The 17897-nt window shown below is 42.1% G+C and overlaps 1 protein-coding gene across 1 annotated transcript; it reads right to left on the bottom strand.

Moving 5' to 3' along the window:
- Positions 1-4186: 4186 nt before the first annotated feature.
- Positions 4187-17045, bottom strand: LOC311141866 (kinesin-like protein KIF20B; the record flags this gene model as incomplete). Its single annotated transcript, XM_084177363.1, has 26 exons — positions 4187-4270; positions 4619-4752; positions 4867-5002; positions 5114-5176; positions 7520-7708; positions 8678-8842; positions 9275-9436; positions 9563-9696; positions 9810-10961; positions 11077-11227; positions 11380-11499; positions 11601-11653; positions 11733-11946; positions 12082-12211; positions 12312-12436; positions 12581-12802; positions 14294-14456; positions 14565-14711; positions 14803-14986; positions 15277-15486; positions 15634-15688; positions 15784-15968; positions 16192-16330; positions 16439-16576; positions 16676-16765; positions 16935-17045. 26 exons carry the CDS (start codon positions 17043-17045, stop codon positions 4187-4189), a joined length of 4656 nt encoding a protein of 1551 aa, XP_084033489.1.
- Positions 17046-17897: the final 852 nt, after the last annotated feature.

Genomic DNA, 17897 nt, shown 5'->3' with positions numbered 1-17897 from the left:
TAGAAAAAAAGAGTTGCCCGGCTATGCATGTGTCTTTCAAATCTTGGAATTTTCTCAAACCATTACTGTCCATGATATCAGCAAGGGTACGGATTCCACATTTGGACTATTGGGGGATGTAAAAGACCGCAAGGCATTATTGTGAAATATTGGAGTAAGGGCATGTCATTGTGATTCCCAGTTATATTGTTTTTCAATTTTGCACCAAATAGACATTGTGTGAGCAATAATAGCACCAAATCATAGTTTACATTGTTTAATATGCAGAAATTGCGCCGCCATTTCCTGGTTACTAAAATGCTAATAGTAATTTTATAAGTAATTTAATAGTAAATTCTTAATTTCAGTCTGTGTGACAAAACAAGCAATAGTATAGCGTAGAGAATCATTATACCATCTAAACAGCTGTGAAATATCTTGTCCTAACCAAAAGTATTGTATTTTCAGCTGTTTGAAGCTGGTTTACAAAACCAAAAGTAAAAGATGCAAAAACTCAATTTAAGAACAGGAAGCATGCTCACATAGAACACATCTACTGCTTCTTAGACTTCAATGAGAATGACAGATCTATAACTGACATTTATGTGAATTTGGTCAGGTCGCCCAAAAAGTTATATATTGCAGCTTTTAGGGAGATAAAGACCAACTCTTCCAGGGCAATAGGAGACACCACATTTCTCTCTATACTCAGTCAAGGGGCAGAAGAATCATGTCTAAAACAATTTAGGATGGGACGAAATGCTAGTTCCCGGAAATACAATTTTAAACAGTGGTTCTCAACTGGTTTTGCCTCAGGACCCAAATTTAATCAGGTTGTCTCAGTCTCGACTCAATATTCGCATCATGAAAAATAATCACCAAAATACAATCTGGAAAACTATTTTTTATATTAAATGTAGCAATTTTATGACAAGGGAACAACATCCCCACCAATAATCAAATGTTGCTCATATTCTTTATGAAGAATGTTAATAAACTTAAGACCACAAAATCAACCAAACTAGTGCTGCTAATACAATAGCGCAGTATTGAAAATACTGTGATTGATTAAAAAATAATATATATATATAATATTATACAAAAATATAATTTGATTATCATTTCTACACACTTTCTACCTGGTTTAAGTTGTTTACGTTCAGAGAGGAGTATTTTTTCATTAAAAATAATAATATATATATACACTGAACAAAAATATAAACGCAACAGGTAACGTGTTGGTCCCATGTTTTATGAGCTAAAAAAAAAATACGCACAAAAATGTATGGAGACACTAATAAGCTAGTTTTAAGTGACTGGAAATGTTTTGGTAAGCTGTGGGGTGGGGGAAGGATTAATATCGTAAAATATCCCCATCAATTAGATTTATTTTACTAGGAAGTTAACGTCGGCTGTACCTGTGCCAAAACTCTGACATAGCTCCTCTAGCTTGTTCATCTTTAAGTGGTGAGCCAACATTCACTTAGTCGTGGCCAAAAAATATTGGCACCCTTGCACTTTTTTCAAGTAACTCACAATTGTCCCTAAAAATAAGTTGAAATTTACCAAAGTATTTGGTCTCCACAATTCTGTAACTATAATCAAGCGCTTCCTATAGCCATCGATGAGCTTACTGCACCTCTGTACTGGCAGTTTGGCCCACTCCTCGTGCTAACTGCTCCAGTTCTCCCAGATTTGAAGTGTGCCTTCTCCCAACTGCCGTTTTCAGATATCTCCACAAGTTTTCAATGGGATTTAGATCTGCACTCATTGCTGGCCAATTCAGAACAGTCCAGCGTAGTTACACAGGTGCACCTTGTGCTGGGGACAATAAAAGGGCACTTGCCACAGATGTCTCAAGTTGAGGGAGCGTGCAATTGGCATGGTGACTGCAGGAGTGTCCACCAGAGCTGTTGCCAGAGAATTTAATGTTCAGATCCGGCTTCTTCACCTGCGGGATCGTCTGAGACCAGCCACCAGGACAGCTGATGAAACTGAGGAGTATTTCTGTCTGTAATAAAGCCCTTTTGTTGGAAACAAAACTGTTATGTAATATCATATTAATGAAATTGGAGTAAAGTCCCATATGTTCCAAAAACGACCAAAGATGTGACCATTATAGTCTATCAAAAGCTTATTCTGCGTCGAGAGATAGAACTGCCCAAGGAGTTTTGGTTTCTGATGAAGCATGTAAGATATGTAATAGACTGAGGTTATCTGAGGATAATAGTTTTTTTCTTCTTTTTTTTTTTACTTGCTTTGGTCCAAATGTACCAATTTGGGCAAGTTTCGAGATGGGACAGTAGAATTTTAGAAAATTGTTTAATACCAGTGTATATCAAATATAGGGGGCGATAGTGAGAGCACTGGGTGGCGTTCTTACCTTTAGTTAATAAAAGCTAAATTAGTGTTGCATTTACATCCCTTCCAAATGAATGGCTGTGTTCATCATTTCAATTAACAGTGGTTCCAAAATGTTAAATAGATCTCAGGAGCCATACAGTCCAAACCAGGTGATCTGCCTTTATTCAGGTTATCCAATGCCCTTATGAGTTCATGGGGAGATTTGGGAACGCTGGCTTCCTCAGTTGAGAGAAGTTCTTATATCTTTTTAAAAAAGGACTCAATCTGGCTTGGTGAGGATTTACAATCAGAGGTGTACAATTCATTTCCGGTTCCAGTGGCATGCATTGAAACATGTGGCCTTATTGTGTCTTTCTTATGGCATTTACTATGAATGAAACGACTTATTTCCAAAAACTTGTCAATACTAAACTAAGGTGTGGGACATTCATTGTGTGACAAGAAATAACTAGCAGGTGTATTACGCTCCAGTAGCTAGAATTTGTCCTTCCACAATTCAACTGTGGGAACATGGCGGCTCTCAACCCCAGGCAACAGAAAGAGCTGGCCGCTACTATCTGAGAGAGTTCGTAAGATTACCTCTGCCTTCAATTTAAAATTAAAACCGGTAAATTAATTATTGGTAGTGCTCACTGCTAAAGTTGATATCTATTCAACCAAAGTGGAAAGTCTGGAGAAGAGAGCCAATCCAACAGAGGTGCGACTCCATGGCCTGAAAAAAGCGCAAGCCAAGGTCGAAAGGATAATCAAACTCCTAAAAGAGAAAACGGAATCACTCTAAAATAATTCCTGTAAATTCAATGTGCAGGTTACAGGATTTGAAACTGGTGTGGAAGCGGGCAACTCAACTTCCTTCATGAGCAATCTTTTCTATGAACTGTTCGGCTGGAGAAGCTGCTTCCCATACCGCTGATTAACATTGCGCACCGCACCGGTCAACTCCGCAATGGCTCTCGCTGTATGATTGTACAGATCCACAGCTCTGAAGTCAAGTGGCGAATTGTTCGCCTTGCAACGGAATCTGGGGGTCTGACCTATGCAGGGAAGAGGATCTGCATCTACCCAGACCTTCAGTGCCGAACTGCTAAAACAGAGGGCGACCTACAACAAGGTGGGATCCCAACTACGCAAGCAAAACCTGAGCTGCGGCAAAACTCACCTTGACCTTCCAGAACACAACACACACATTTTCAACTGCCAAGGAAGCTCAAGACTTCTTCGAGAAGCGCATTAAACCCACAAGGGGATAAGCCAACAAAAAACAACAGCCAGGCATAGCAGAGAACAAAAAGCATTTAATCATCAGACATGTTTTCAATGACAACAGCAATGACAGACAAACACAGGCCAATGTCCCATTAATTGCCCACCTGAGGCCGAACCCAACTGGCTGTGAGTGGGACCCGTCAGGGACCCACCACAGAGAGGGGAGGGGGGGATGAGAAATAAAATATATCACTTACTCTCCTTAGATGACAGCCACACCTGACGGGTGCCACTGAGAAGAAATGACCATGACATACACTTGGCCCCAGTCGAGCAGTATTAAACCATGAATACTCTGTCCTTCAATGTCTCCCTTGTGTACTACTCTCTGATCACGGGCTGCGTGGCCAATGTACATTTGCCATGTTTTATCAATCAAAAAAGAATTTGTTAAAAAGCACAAGTGTTTTTTTTCTCTCAAACATAATGGAAAATGAGAAACAAAATATGACAATATTCACATATGTACATAGCTAGTTTTCTAACACAAAGACACTGATTTTCAAAAGAGGTAAAAAAAAAAATATATATATATAGTAAGAAATAAACTCTCGGCCACTGTTGACCAAGTTTGGAGTCATTTCCTTGCTGTTCTTGACCTTAGCTGCCTCTTGATAATGAGATGATCACTTTCTTTTTCATCTTGATCAAGACCAAGGATCTGCAACATTACAACAAAAAACACAATATTAGCTTGCACAAGTGATTTGTTAATACCACCTAAATTGATAAAGATTTGACACAATCCATGTCCGATTAATATTTTTAACATTTTCACATTAAAAGAGCAAACTATCCAAGTCTTCTGAGGCCATCCTTCCAGATTTTGTCTTGTTGACTCGAATATTCCAACTTCAGTATTGTATTTTGCGTTTGATTGGAAACACTGGCTGTTAACGCTCGCATATGATTAGCTATTACATTTCCCCTCAGGAGAGGCATTTCCTTGTTTTTCCTTATTTTGTCTGTGCTTTTCCTACCATGTCAGACAGAGTTGCTTGTCACTCACCGGATGAGACGGGATGTCCAGAGGGGAGGAGATGTCGGTCTTGTACAGTTTCCTCTTGGTCCTCTTCGGTTTCACTGCCGTGGATTTCTCTCGCTCTGTAGGATTTCCACTTACGATCCCCATAATTGTCTTGGCTATGGATAGAGACATAGTTATAACATATAATAATAATAATATTATTTTGGCTGAATGTCTGATGTGTGTGCAGTACACTGGCATCAGTGAAGGAGAACAGCAGTCTTGCTAACCTTTGCTTCCGAGCAGAGTTGGGGAACTCTGGATGAAGTCTCCAATCTTCTGGAGGGTTCCATCCTTTTTGCCTTTCAGACTTGCTGGTGTCCGTTGCGTCTTCTGGTCTGCTTTTACACCGAGCACTGTCGGCGACTGTTGACATGACATACACACAGGATAAGCTTTACTAGTGGCATTCAAATGAGTTATGACGCAGCTTAAAGTTGTAACATATTTCAATGTTGATCTAGATTCTCTTCTCACCTCTATGTTCACTCTGTTCCCCCTCAACTTTATATTCTTTTTGTTCTCACTTTCCACAGGGTCCTGAGGCACAGAGACCATTTTAGAATTTGTGAGAGAAAGAGAGAGAGACACACACACAAAAACTTGACACACCACACAGTGTTGTATTACAATGAAGGGGTCAATTCGTCAGGACATCAAGTCAGAATGATGCAGTCCTTCGCTGAATGTATCGCATAATTGAGATCGAATTTCAAAGGGATCTGGTTAAATCTGTGTTATGGGCAATTCCATTGTTTGACATAAATTTGAAAGTGAACATTCTGAGTCTCAGCATCATTCAGTTACCATGGAATTGCCCTTATAATTTCTTCCAAAATAACACATAAAAAGGAGGAAAAGCAACCAGGACCTTGAAATACTATCCAATCTGTCATGAGACTGGAATGTGAAGGGACTCAAGGGATTGTGCCTGTAGTTTTCCAGCTTCCCACAACTGTTTATCCACCTATTATCTGTTGATATTATTCTTGCTTCTTTGGCATAACTCAGCCCTGCTAAACAGAGAAGGGCGCTTTGAGGTAGTTTGTCAGTTTTTCAGTGCAGTGAGAGAGGCGAGTCATTGATCACGTTTACATGCACACCAATATCCCATTATTATTATATTATAATTATTATTCTCAAGTATTCTGTTTGAGTTGACGCATATAAACATCATATCCCGTTTAAAATAACCCAAATAAGCTTGTGATATGCAGTATCCGCCTGGGATATGCGGATACTGCGGCATGTAAACATCTTATCCAGTTTACCGTTGTTTTTCGCAGTCTGCGCAGGCTCAGTATCGCGTAGTACCACCTTTGAAGTTCAGATGGAAACAGTAATAGTTGGAATAGTAACTGAAGTCTGGACACTGACTGTATGCTTATTATAATATTCAGCAGAATTAATTGCTTCTTGCAGTATAATTATAGACCAAATGTTAATTTGGTTTCGGGAACAGAAGTGGAGAAATATGATTTCCTTGTTTCATCTTCAGAAAATGCAAATGCACGCTTAGGCCAAACAAATGTTGTTGTGTGTTGTGTAGGCCAAACAAATGTTAGAGTCATAAAAGCTGACATTATTTGACTTTCAACCACAAAATATGCATCGAAGACTAACTGAAATACTATCAGAAACATGCTGGATAGTTTTTACAGCTTTTCATTGCCTTAAAACTGGTCAACAAACCAATGTCATTTGGACATTTTTGCACGGAAAATCTCCCCGGTACCTAAAGGTCTTCGCTCTGCGAGAGAAAAACTTTACCGATGTCAACTAGATTGTTGATGCATTCATTCTATTGATTTATGACATCATTCTAGTGTATTGATTTATGACATCATTCTGGTGAGCAAGGCTTTATTTAGTATTTTAGAGCATCAGGTAATGACAGAAGAGAAGCTGCATGTTTCTAATTAGACAACATGGAACTCTTCCACATCAAGTAACTCAAGCTAGCAGTAAAATCAGATTTAAAAACACCTCACGGCACAACGCGGACTGTGAAGAGGCACACAGACACGCATTGTAATATTGTACATTTGTAGTGACAGAGTAGTGATGTAATAACTTATTGTATAATGCATTGTTTTGTTTATGATGTAGGCCAGGATTGTCAAACTAATTTTGCCCAGGGGGCCCGCATTCGACGAGGTCCGGAGGTCCGCACTGAAAATTAGTTATATTTCCTCTCCGTCAAAACATTTATTTTTGTTGTTGTTCACCCCTCCCCCCTGACACTAGCTTTCATTTTGATGATTATTAGCAAGCTGGACAACAAAACCAAAAAACTGTATGAATAAGGTCAACTATCATTTCTACACAGTTTCGGTTTGGTTTTAGTCATTTTAAAGTATATCGATGTTGTTTTTACTCAAAACTACCCGCGGGCTGGATTGAACCCCTGCACGGGTCGTATGTTTGACACCCCTGATGTAGGCGGTAACCTTTTGTTATTATAATCCTGTGTGGACACCAGGAAGAGTATATGCTGTAAAGAGTATGTGCATGTTAACGCCTGATCCTGAATAAGACCTTAACCTGGAAACGAGCCATTATCTGGAATACTGTGTGCATGTAAACGTGGTCATTGTCGTGTATTTGCTGCTTGCTCTCTGGAAGGGTTCTCCTGGGTAATACCCAGTCTGTTGAGATGTTCTAATCCTCTCCACCCCTTACTCAACCTCTCACATGCACGTACAAACACAAACAAAAATCAAAAAAATGCAGAGCAACACTATGCGACCGAACAGGCTTTCCATGTCTACATTTTTGAGAAAGTGTAATGAGATTCAAGAGATATGCAATGTTATGGTTTTCAGTCAACTGAACTTGAGAACTTCTGGACCTTATTTTCTAGATCTTCTATCTGATCTGTACCTTCTCCATCTCATTGCTCTTTCTCTTCCTGGCTGAGCGGGTGATTTTGACGGTCACAGACTTGTCCTCTCCCTGCCTCCGGATGTTCAGCTTGTTGGGTTGCAGAGGGCTGAATTGGATCTCCAGCTCTGGTTTGGGGAAGCGACGCTCTCGCCTGCCGTCTGTGGACACCTCAGAGGAGTCCAGTACCTGCCCAGACAGACAGGCCAACATTATACACACAGGCAAAAACACACACAGACCACAAAACAGAAAATATGAATGTTCTTTTTACACCCGTATTGGGATGAGTCCAGGGCCTAAAATTAACATCCGCCAAATGCTGGTAGATTTTGAAATGATCAGGTAAGATGTCTATTTCACCAGCCACGTTGGTGGGTGGTCAGGGCTCCACATCGCGAGCATTTCACTCGCATTTGTGAATAAAAAGTCAAGTATTTCATAGCAAAGTTAATGTTGCAGTAGCTGTTTCCAAAGTATTTCTGCCTCGCGCTGCAACACTGCCTGGCTGGGGGCTGTGCTTACCCACGTGAAGCGCTGAGTGACAGACTCATTTTTAGAAGCGCTGTGCACAGGCATAAAAATGTGTTTAATTTACTTGAATGTCTACTGAAGTGAGACTTTGTCCTTGTGTTTTTTGGCTATTTACGTTGTTTTGTTCACAAGCTAGGTTGTTTTTCAATGTTTGAGTTTCAACTGCTATGGAAGAGAAGCAATGCAGATAGCCTACTACTCACAGACACAAACATGCCTGGAGTCGCATTACCACGGTAACCTCTGGCCCTTAAAGGGGCAGGCAAACATTTGTCTTTGGTTAAAAGACTCAGGTCACAAAAAATGTAATTAAACAATATACCACATTCCTTCTTACTTTATACATTTATTGTTTTAGAAACATTACAAAGCAAGGTCATCCTTTCTTTTGTGTTTTATTGGTGTAATTTTAGCAGGGAAAAATATTTTGACTGGTAAAAAATATGAGTGGCTGGTAGATTTTAAAATCTACTTGCCAGAGTGACTGGTGGACCAAAAAGTAAAATGTAGGCCCTGGATGAGTCTATCCCCGATGTTGTGGCTGAAAAATGACAAGAAAAATGAAGGAAACAGTCAACCACTCAGAATTGGAAGCAGCTCAATGATTCTCTGATCTATACTGACCTCTTGTGTTTGGAAGTTGGAGTGCTCGTTGATCTCCCCGAGCTTGCGCTCTCTGTCTGCTTTCCTCTCCTGGAGTTTCTGCATCTCTAATTTGAGGGCCTCAACCAGAGAGCCACTCTCCTCCGTGCTCTCTTCTTTCTCAGAGGGCTGCTTTGGCAAGGTCTCCTGAAAACAGACACAGCCGACAGTCCTTATGGTGAGACAGACTGTCAATTGCGCCTGTCTGAAGTGCACCCGCTTTCCCTGCAACTACATAGCAATTAGTTGAAAAATGTGATAAGACATATGCTGGTAATATTCTGTTAAAGAGTTATCTACACTATATCAGATGGATCAAAGATAATGCGACTAGAATTTAAGTTATGAGGTAAAACGTTTCCAATGTTCCACTAAATAATGGACTACGTCACAGAAACTCCAAAATGCTATTTCTGTGACCTTATTCTGCACTCATTTCATCAAAGCAAGTTCCCGCTGCACATTCACTGCCTACGTACTCGGACACTCCGTTAAGTACTGCCTTTGACCCAGAGACGCCATTACAAGCCCAGCAGTTCGATTGTGTTTATTTTTCAGAGTCATAATGATCCCATTTACCTCTTCAGTCCGCGGCTGGCTACAACTGAGCTCTTCTGAACACCCTCTCATCAACTCCAGGGCCAGGCACGGGCTCTTCTCCTCCTCTGGCCCATTGGCTACCTCCGTCAGAATAGCCCTCTCTTCAAGCCACCTCTCTGACTCATACTGTTCATTAGGCAGCTAGGAGGACATCAAAAGGAATGGTTACTTTACTCACCACGTACTCCGTCCCGTTTCAGACAGAACCGGAAATGGCTGGAGTTTCAGGGGGGGGACGTCGAGTAGTGATCAAACGACGGCTCTTACCTTCAAGCGCTCTTCGGTCCGCTGACATTCCCACTTCACGTTCTCGCACTCGCCGGGACAGTCGTTGAGGACATGAGAGGACTTGGCACCGTTTGTGTTTTTCTGTAGGCAGCCGTCCTTCAAACTCGTCAGCTCTTAAATCCAAAATGGAGATATTACTGCCAAATCCATTTATGTCTCTGAATGAAGACACAAGCTTAAATCAATGACAAAAAATGTTTTATACAAAGTGTGTGTGACCACTCACCTTCACTTAAAGCCTCAATCTCTTTCACCTTGGCTTCCAGAATCCGCTCTTGTTCAGTCTGTGTCCTCTCCTGCTCTGTCAGTGCAAGACGCATGTCTTCAATCACCTTTTCCTTAGACTTTCTGTGACTCTCCTCCTCCTCCAGTTTCCGTTGAGCTTCCTCTAGTCTCTCTTGCAGAGCTCCGCACTGGGCCTCCCTCTCAGCCAGCTGCTTCTCCAACGCCGCAACCCTCTCAGAGCTGCCTCCAGAGGCCTGAACCTGCGCCTCCAGGTCCAGGATCTGCTCCTTCTGGTGGCCTGCCAATTTTTTGAGGTCGGCATTACTCTTCATAATTTCGTTGCAAGTCCCTTTCTCTAATTCGTAGGCCTGTAGATTGAATTGGGCCTCGGACCGCTGTGTCTCTAGCTCATGTCTCAGCTGGCTGCAGAGTTCCTCCTGTCCAGAGAGCTGCTCTCTGACCTGGTTGAGCTCCTGCTCCAGGTCAGCTATCCGCTGGCTCTTCTGGACCGACTTCTCCACCACACTCTCACACTCCCTCTTCATGGCATCTATGGTGTCATGGAACTTGGAGTTGTTCCTCTGTGCAGAAGAGACCTTCAGTTCCTCTGCTTCCTTCCGGAGCCGTTCAGTTTCCAAAGTCAAGGATTCAATGGTTTGGGATTTTCCGTTGGATTCGTCTTTAAGACCCTTCAGGAGTGCTCTGGCTGCTTCTAGCTCCTCTGAAACCTTGGCGGACCTCTCAGTCTGCTCGGTAAGTTCTGTTTGGAGAGTTTTCACAGAAGACTCCACTTTCTGTGATGTCTGCTGGAGCAGGAAGATGCCGTTGACCAGTGCTTTGTTGTCTTTGGAGAGCCTGGCGGTCTCTTTCCTCTCTTGCTCCAGCGAGGCAATCACAGCTTCACAGTCATCAGTCTGCTCCTCCAGATCGTCGCTGAGCTTCTGGACGGTCTGTTCAAATGATACCCTCTCACGTTTGAGCTCTTCGGCATATTCACTCTTTCTTTTTATCTCTCTTTTGACCGTCTCCAACTTCTGAACCGTCGCCTTGTTGTCTTCTGTTAACTGCAAAATGGTCATGTCTTTTTGACGACATTCCGCCTGGAGTTTCTCCAACTCGTCTGCTAGAATGAGACGCTCGTCCTCAAGACTCCCTGGAGAGAGTAAAGGAGAAGGTCAGACAGATACAGAACTCTAAAAGTAAATGGAAACATAAGGACCATTAGCCCGATAAAAGATGCAACCCTTTTCATATTTTTTGAGGACTACCTTTTTTCAGCGAAGGCTGATCATCAAGGTCTTCCAGGACATCTGCATGACGTTTTCTGCCCTCCTCAGAACTGAGACTGTCCCGGCTCATACACTTACAATTCTGTTTCAAGCTCAGGATCTCCTCCTTGATGGAGTCAACCAAGGCCCTCTGTTGACAAAAACGGTGAAAGGGAATGCATATTATCCTATACAGAGGTTCTGTGATGGATCATACTACATACACTAGGACTGATAACAAAGCGACCCCAGATATGCCATTAATGCAGGTGCAAGTATTTCAAGTTCAAGTCATTTACTTACATCCCTAGTTGAAGCCTCCCTATTCTGGTCCATTGCTTCCTGCAGCTTGGTTATCACGTCATCTTTCTCATGGCAGATTTCCATTAAGGCCTCAAACTTCTGTGTCTGAGATTCCAAATTCTGCATGCAATCAAAATATGGAAACCCATAAACTCTAACCAAACCTTTCATTTCGTGTTCATATGCAACAAAATACATCCGATATCAATAGCCAAGCTTACCTCCTTCGCTTCCTCTAGCTGCCCGCACAATGGTTTCATTTCAATGCTCATTTCTGTAAACAGAAGGGAAAACACACTTGAGCTAAATCCAGAATATTCATCATGATCAAAATCACAGTAAGTGAGACATACTATACATGCCATTGGTTTTGAGGTTGAGTTGCTGCTGGGTCTTGAGGAGCTCCTCTGATAAGTCGTCCACTTGCTTCCTCAGGCTGGCCATAGTGCCAGGAGACTCAGGCAGGTCCACCAGACAGGTCTGTGCAGCCTCCGCGTCCCTTCTGATTTTAGCCAGGTCGTCTCGCATAGCGTCAACGATCCCCTCCAAGAGCACTACCTTATCCTCCTGCGGTGGAAAACAAAGATATCAGCACTAAACTCATCATGCTATTCAAACAAGCACAGGTAAGGATGTTAGTGGTGAAGTTGTATTCTCTGCCTGATCTGATATTATGACCTGTGATCTGAATAAGACTGTTACCTTTGTCGTTTCGTTGTCACCAGTGACTCTTGCACGCTCGCCGACACTCTTGCCCACTAAATTCTTCAGGATTTCCAACCTCTTGTCCACTCTGTCCTCAGTGATCTCCCTCTCTTTGGCAAGACGCTCCCTGCAAGACAAAAACATTGTTCGGTCAATGCATCTCCAGACAACGGCTAAGATTGACAGCGCGACTTTAAAAGAGAGAGGGAAATGCATCGACTACTTACTTGTAATCACTTTCCATTTTGGAGAATAGCTCCATGAACTCGATGGTGACCTCTTCACGGATGTGAGACTCCAAAGCCAATTTCTCAGCTTCCTCCTTCAGAAGCTTCTCATTGCGTTCCTCCACCAGAGCAAGCTGGCCCTTAAAATACCCAACAAAATCCATCTTTAACATTTAGTGAAAATTAACCAGTATATCAACATCTTGAATATGGACAAAACCTACATTGTCGAAGTCCTCGTCAAGTGCCGTCTTGTCCTCTTCTCCCGCCTCCAGAATGGTTTCCTCTGCCATGCCCTCATCACAACTTTCCTCTTCCTCGTCATCCTCATCTTCCTGCACATCCTCCAGAGTGGTTTCCCAAGCCACCATGGAGCTCTTCCTCCTACTCCACAGGTCTTTGCAGTCAGCATTGTTGATGATGAGGGACACCTCTCTGGCAGATATCTTTGGGGCAATGGCAAGGACTGGTTTGGTGTTGAGGACCACCACCTGAGAAATAAGATAAATTAGCATTTTTCCCGCTTACACTACCGGTCAAAAGTTTTAGAACACCTACTCATTCAATTGTTTTTTCTTTATTTTTCCTATTTTGTACATTGTAGAATAATAGTGAAGACATTAAAACTATGAAATAACACATATGGAATCATGTAGTAACCAAAAAAAGTGTTAAACAATTCAAAATCTATTTTATATTTCAGATTCTTCAAATAGCAACCCTTTGCCTTGATGACAGCTTTACACACTCTTGGCATTCTCTCAACCAGCTTCATGAGGTAGTCACCTGGAATGCATTTCAATTAACAGGTGTGCCTTTTTAAAAGTTAATTTGTGGAATTTATTTCCTTCTTAATGTGTTTGAGCCAATCAGTTGTGTTGTGAGAAGGTGGGGGGGGTATACAGAAGATAGCCCTATTTGGTAAAAGACCAAGTCCATATTATGGCAAGAACAGCTCAAATAAGCAAAGAGAAACGACAGTCCATCATTACTTTAAGACATGAAGGTCAGTCAATATGGAACATTTCAAGAACTTTGAAAGTTTCTTCAAGTGCAGTCGCAAAAACCATCAAGCGCTATGATGAAACTGGCTCTCATGAGGACCGCCACAGGAATGGAAGACCCAGAGTTACCTCTGCTGCAGAGGATACGTTCATTAGAGTTACCAGCCTCAGAAATTGTAGCCCAAATAAATGCTTCACAGAGTTCAAGTAACAGACACATCTCAACATCAACTGTTCAGAGGGGACTGTGTGAATTAGGCCTTCATGGTCGAATTGCGGTGTGGGTGAACGGATGCTCTCCGTTCACACCGTAAAGCATGGAGGAGGTGTTATGGTGTGGGGGTGCTTTGCTGGTGACACTGTCTGTGATTTATTTAGAATTCAAGGCACACTTAACCAGCATGGCTACCACAGCGATACGCCATCCCATCTGGTTTGGGCTTAGTGGGACTATCATTTGTTTTTCAACAGGACAATGACCCAACACACCTCCAGGCTGTGTAAGGGCTATTTGACCAAGAAGGAGAGTGCTGCATCAGATAACCTGGCCTCCACAATCCCCCGACCTCAACCAAATTGAGATGGTTTGGGATGAGTTGGACCACATAGTGAAGGAAAAGCAGCCAACAAGTGCTCAGCATATGTGGTAACTCCTTCAAGACTGTTGGAAAAGCATTCCAGGTGAAGCTGGTTGAGAGAATGCCAAGAGTGTGCAAAGCTGTCATCAAGGCAAAGGGTGGCTATTTGAAGAATCTCAATTATAAAATATATTTTGATTTGTTTAACACTTTTTTGGTTACTACATGATTCCATATGTGTTATTTCATAGTTTTGATATCTTCACTATTATTCTACAATGTAGAAAATAGTACAAATAACGAAAAACCCTTGAATGAGTAGTTGTTCTAAAACTTTTGACCGGTAGTGTATATTACCAACCACAAGCTTACGCTTCCTTATAAAGCTCCACTGACTGACCTTTTGGGCGACGGCGGAGAACTTGAGGACGTTGAGCGTCTCGTCATACATGGAGGCGCATTGGTTGATGTTGACGATCATGCAGGCTTTCCCTCTACCAGAAAAAAACCCCTGGAGGTAGTGTGTGAGCTTGCTCTCTCTGAAGGGCACATGTTGTCGGAACCTGGAAGATATGTACATAAAAGGAGCATTATATTGGTTTATTAGAAACAAACATGTGCAGTCAGTGTGCGTGTAAAAGCATACATCTGTATACAGGTCAAATACTCACTTGGCTTGTTGGTTGAGCCTCAGAGCGTTGATGCATTTGCCCAGAATCAGCAATGAGGTGTTGATGTTGCCAGCCTCTTTTAACTGCACTCCTTTATTCTGAGTCCTTCCAGATCTCTCCGATCCAGCCAGATCACACAACGACAATCTTAGACATAACACACAACCATGAATAAAAACAGGACAATCTGGAGAAGAGCAAAAAAAAATAAAAATACACAATAACTTGAGTCACTTACTCGCTAATTGTGTGGACTCTGGGTACACCAACATCTTCAATACGCAAGATCCGAACTGAGAATATGCTATGGCTTCTGCTGGAGACGTTGTTGAGCTTCGTGCAGGAGAAACTCTGGTTCTTCTTTCCGATCTTCATAACTTTGTACGCCTCCTCGGAATTGTTTACTTGAACCCACTTTAGAGCTACAAGGGGAACCATGTGTACGTTCTGTATGAACTGAAATCTCATAGCATCTAGACCAGGGCTGCCCAACCCTCTTCCTGGAGATCTACCGTCCTGTGGGTTCAGTCCAACCCTACTTTAACACACCTGATTCTACTTATTAGCTGCTCAACAGGACCTTAACTAGCTGAATCAAATATGCTAAATTTGGGATGGACTGAAAACCTACAGGACAGTAGATCTCCAGGAAGAGGGTTGGGAAGCCCTGATCTTGACTAATACATCACATATTCAATCAAAGTGACATTACCTTTCACAAAGGTATTGCCTTTGATGTCCTGTGACAGCCGAAGGACGGTTCGCCTATGTGACCCATTAGGAATGGGCTCCAGTAGGTCGTGGATGTTCTCATTGTAGATTTCACAGAAGGACACCCACACTGAGTATTTAGTGTGGGAGTCCACGTCCAGGCAGAAACTGTCTCCTTCCCCCTGATCACTGATGTCGCTTAAGGAGGAACCTGTCAATCAGACAACAAATCATACATTGATTTAACAACAGTGTAACAATGAAGATGTTTATTTGGTGTCAAATACAGTATCAATAAATGTTCAAAAATACATAGCTGCTGTACTTACATACTCAAAGCCTGAAACAAGTTTCTTACCCTCCAGTATTGTTGACCTGCATGTGGAGCTCATCGTACTTTTCAGAAAACCACTCTGAAGAGAGAAAAAAAAGAGAGAAGACTCATTTACATTTCAGAGAGAAAGCAAAGGGGGGGCATTGTGCTTGAGGTTTTACTGCTAAAACTCACCTCCTTTGACAGTCTCATGAGGTTTAGCTTATTTGTAGTCTCTTCATCCTGCTGGTCCTTTGTGAGCCTGGTGAAGTCTCTGCATCGATGTGGTTTGACGTTGTTCTGTGTGTAGACTCTGCCCTCGATGCTGTTGAAAATCACGTTCAAAGACCTTGGCAGAATTCCACCATCACTCTCAGGGCCTGGAAGTATAAATAGATTACGAGTTAAAGAGGGACAATGCCAAAAGTGTTTTGTGGCGAGCGTTGGGTATGAAACAGAGAGAGGTCAAAGGGCACATTCCAAAATGTCTGCATAGAAAACCCTAGAAAACGATTTATGAACACTGACTTTATAACCCAATGTTATAACTTCAATTGTTAAATGCAAATTGGAAACATGCAAAACAAATCTATAGATTCTGACCGAGGAATGTGAACGTCTTCCCAGCGTTGGTGACTCCATATGTGAAGACAATAGAATTCCCTCCTTCTAGAACATCTCTTACCAGACGTTTCACTGTGCCATCAAACATCTGCCTCTGTGTAGTGTCAGGGCCATACACCTGGCGAGGGAGGGGGTTAACGGTTAAGAAAAAATGTCCACACTCATTTCTTAGAAAAAGTACATCTTTACAAATAGCTACTAATCAAACAGCCAGAAAATGCCTTACCTGGGTGAACTGAAATCGTTGGGCTGTCTGAGTGACTGGTTTGTCACCGTCTGAGTGACTGGTTTGTCGTCTGGTTGATAAAGAGGTCCTAGGTGCCCTGAGTAAAACGGTGTCTGGTGGCTCCATGGAGACACATTCCTGGATTCAAACGGAGGAAAAGTAGTATGTACCACAGCATTCGGATCAATCATAATGCTCCTCGTTTTAGTGTACTGAATGTGTGTCATGGGAAAATACCTGAGATTCACCACTTTCATTCTCTGCTGTGGTAAACGGACGTATCCTGAGGTAGACACGCAAATGCTCTTTCTCAAATAATACAGAATCCTGTAGGGAGATAAGTAGACAGCATTTTACTGGGATTTAGTTAAAAGATGATGCTATGAAACCAATTACTAAATCTAGCTATATAGCGTATATCTAATAACATCTAATAACAAAAAATGGACCCTAGTTAACTTGTCACATCAAGAAACATATCAGAACAGAAACAAACCTGTGGCAGAGCAGATGGAATTGCACAAAAATCTGCAAACAAGTTCTTTCTCAAATCGTCAACCACAATCGGTCCCACTCTCTCTGGTTTCTTGTCCAAACACGTATCCATCACTCTAAAAGACAGACATTTCACATTGTTTATGATGCCCTTTACTCTTTAGATACAATAAGATAGCTAAAGGCTAGGCTATCTAACGGCAACGCTAGCTAACTAACGTTGCGTTGCTGGAAAGAGAGACGACAAAACGCGTTAGCTTAGACAGAATCAAAAGGTTATGCATCTATCTTTTGTAGCTATATTTATAAAAACGTTGAAATACTATAATAACTCACGTTTTATGTATTTTTATTCACACAAACATTGATCTACAGTCCTCTCCATTCACTTCCAAACAACCTGGCCCCGGTCTAATTTTCAAACTGGACCAATCAGACATCATGAGAGGCGGTGACCCTAGCCTCTCGAAAAGATGGCGGATTGTGAATCTAATGGCGGTAGAATCAAGGAGGGTTGGAGTATTGTTCAAAAGAATGGAAAAGGGAGCAAAGTGGGGTAGAGTGCGGAGAATGTCACTTTATATCTTATAGGAGTAAGGTAATGAGGAGCAGTTTATCGAAATACCAATCTTGAAGAATCCATTTGAGCTATCCAAACTGGTGGAGCGAGTGATGGGTAAAGTGAAGGGTGTGAGGATCACGAGAGGCGGGTTTGTTTAGATGTTTTGTACATCTGCGATCAGAAGGAACGTGTGTTGCGGCTCTCCCGATTTGATAAAAGTTTGAGGTGTCGTTTGTGTCTCTTCGGAACAGGGCACCCATCAAGGGGGTAATATTTTGGCGTCTCGTGGGAAGTCGATGTTAAAGAGATGAAAAATATTCCTGGAGTGATTGATATGAAGTCTCTCCCTACTCAAGTGCAGTTAGGGTATATAAACTACAAAGTCAGAGCATTTATCCCACT

Source organism: Coregonus lavaretus (assembly GCF_964263955.1).
Source record: "Coregonus lavaretus genome assembly, chromosome: 1".
Taxonomy (NCBI): Eukaryota; Metazoa; Chordata; class Actinopteri; order Salmoniformes; family Salmonidae; genus Coregonus; species Coregonus lavaretus.
Note: the sequence above shows the minus strand (reverse complement) of the source record. Positions and strands in the feature narration are given on the sequence as shown.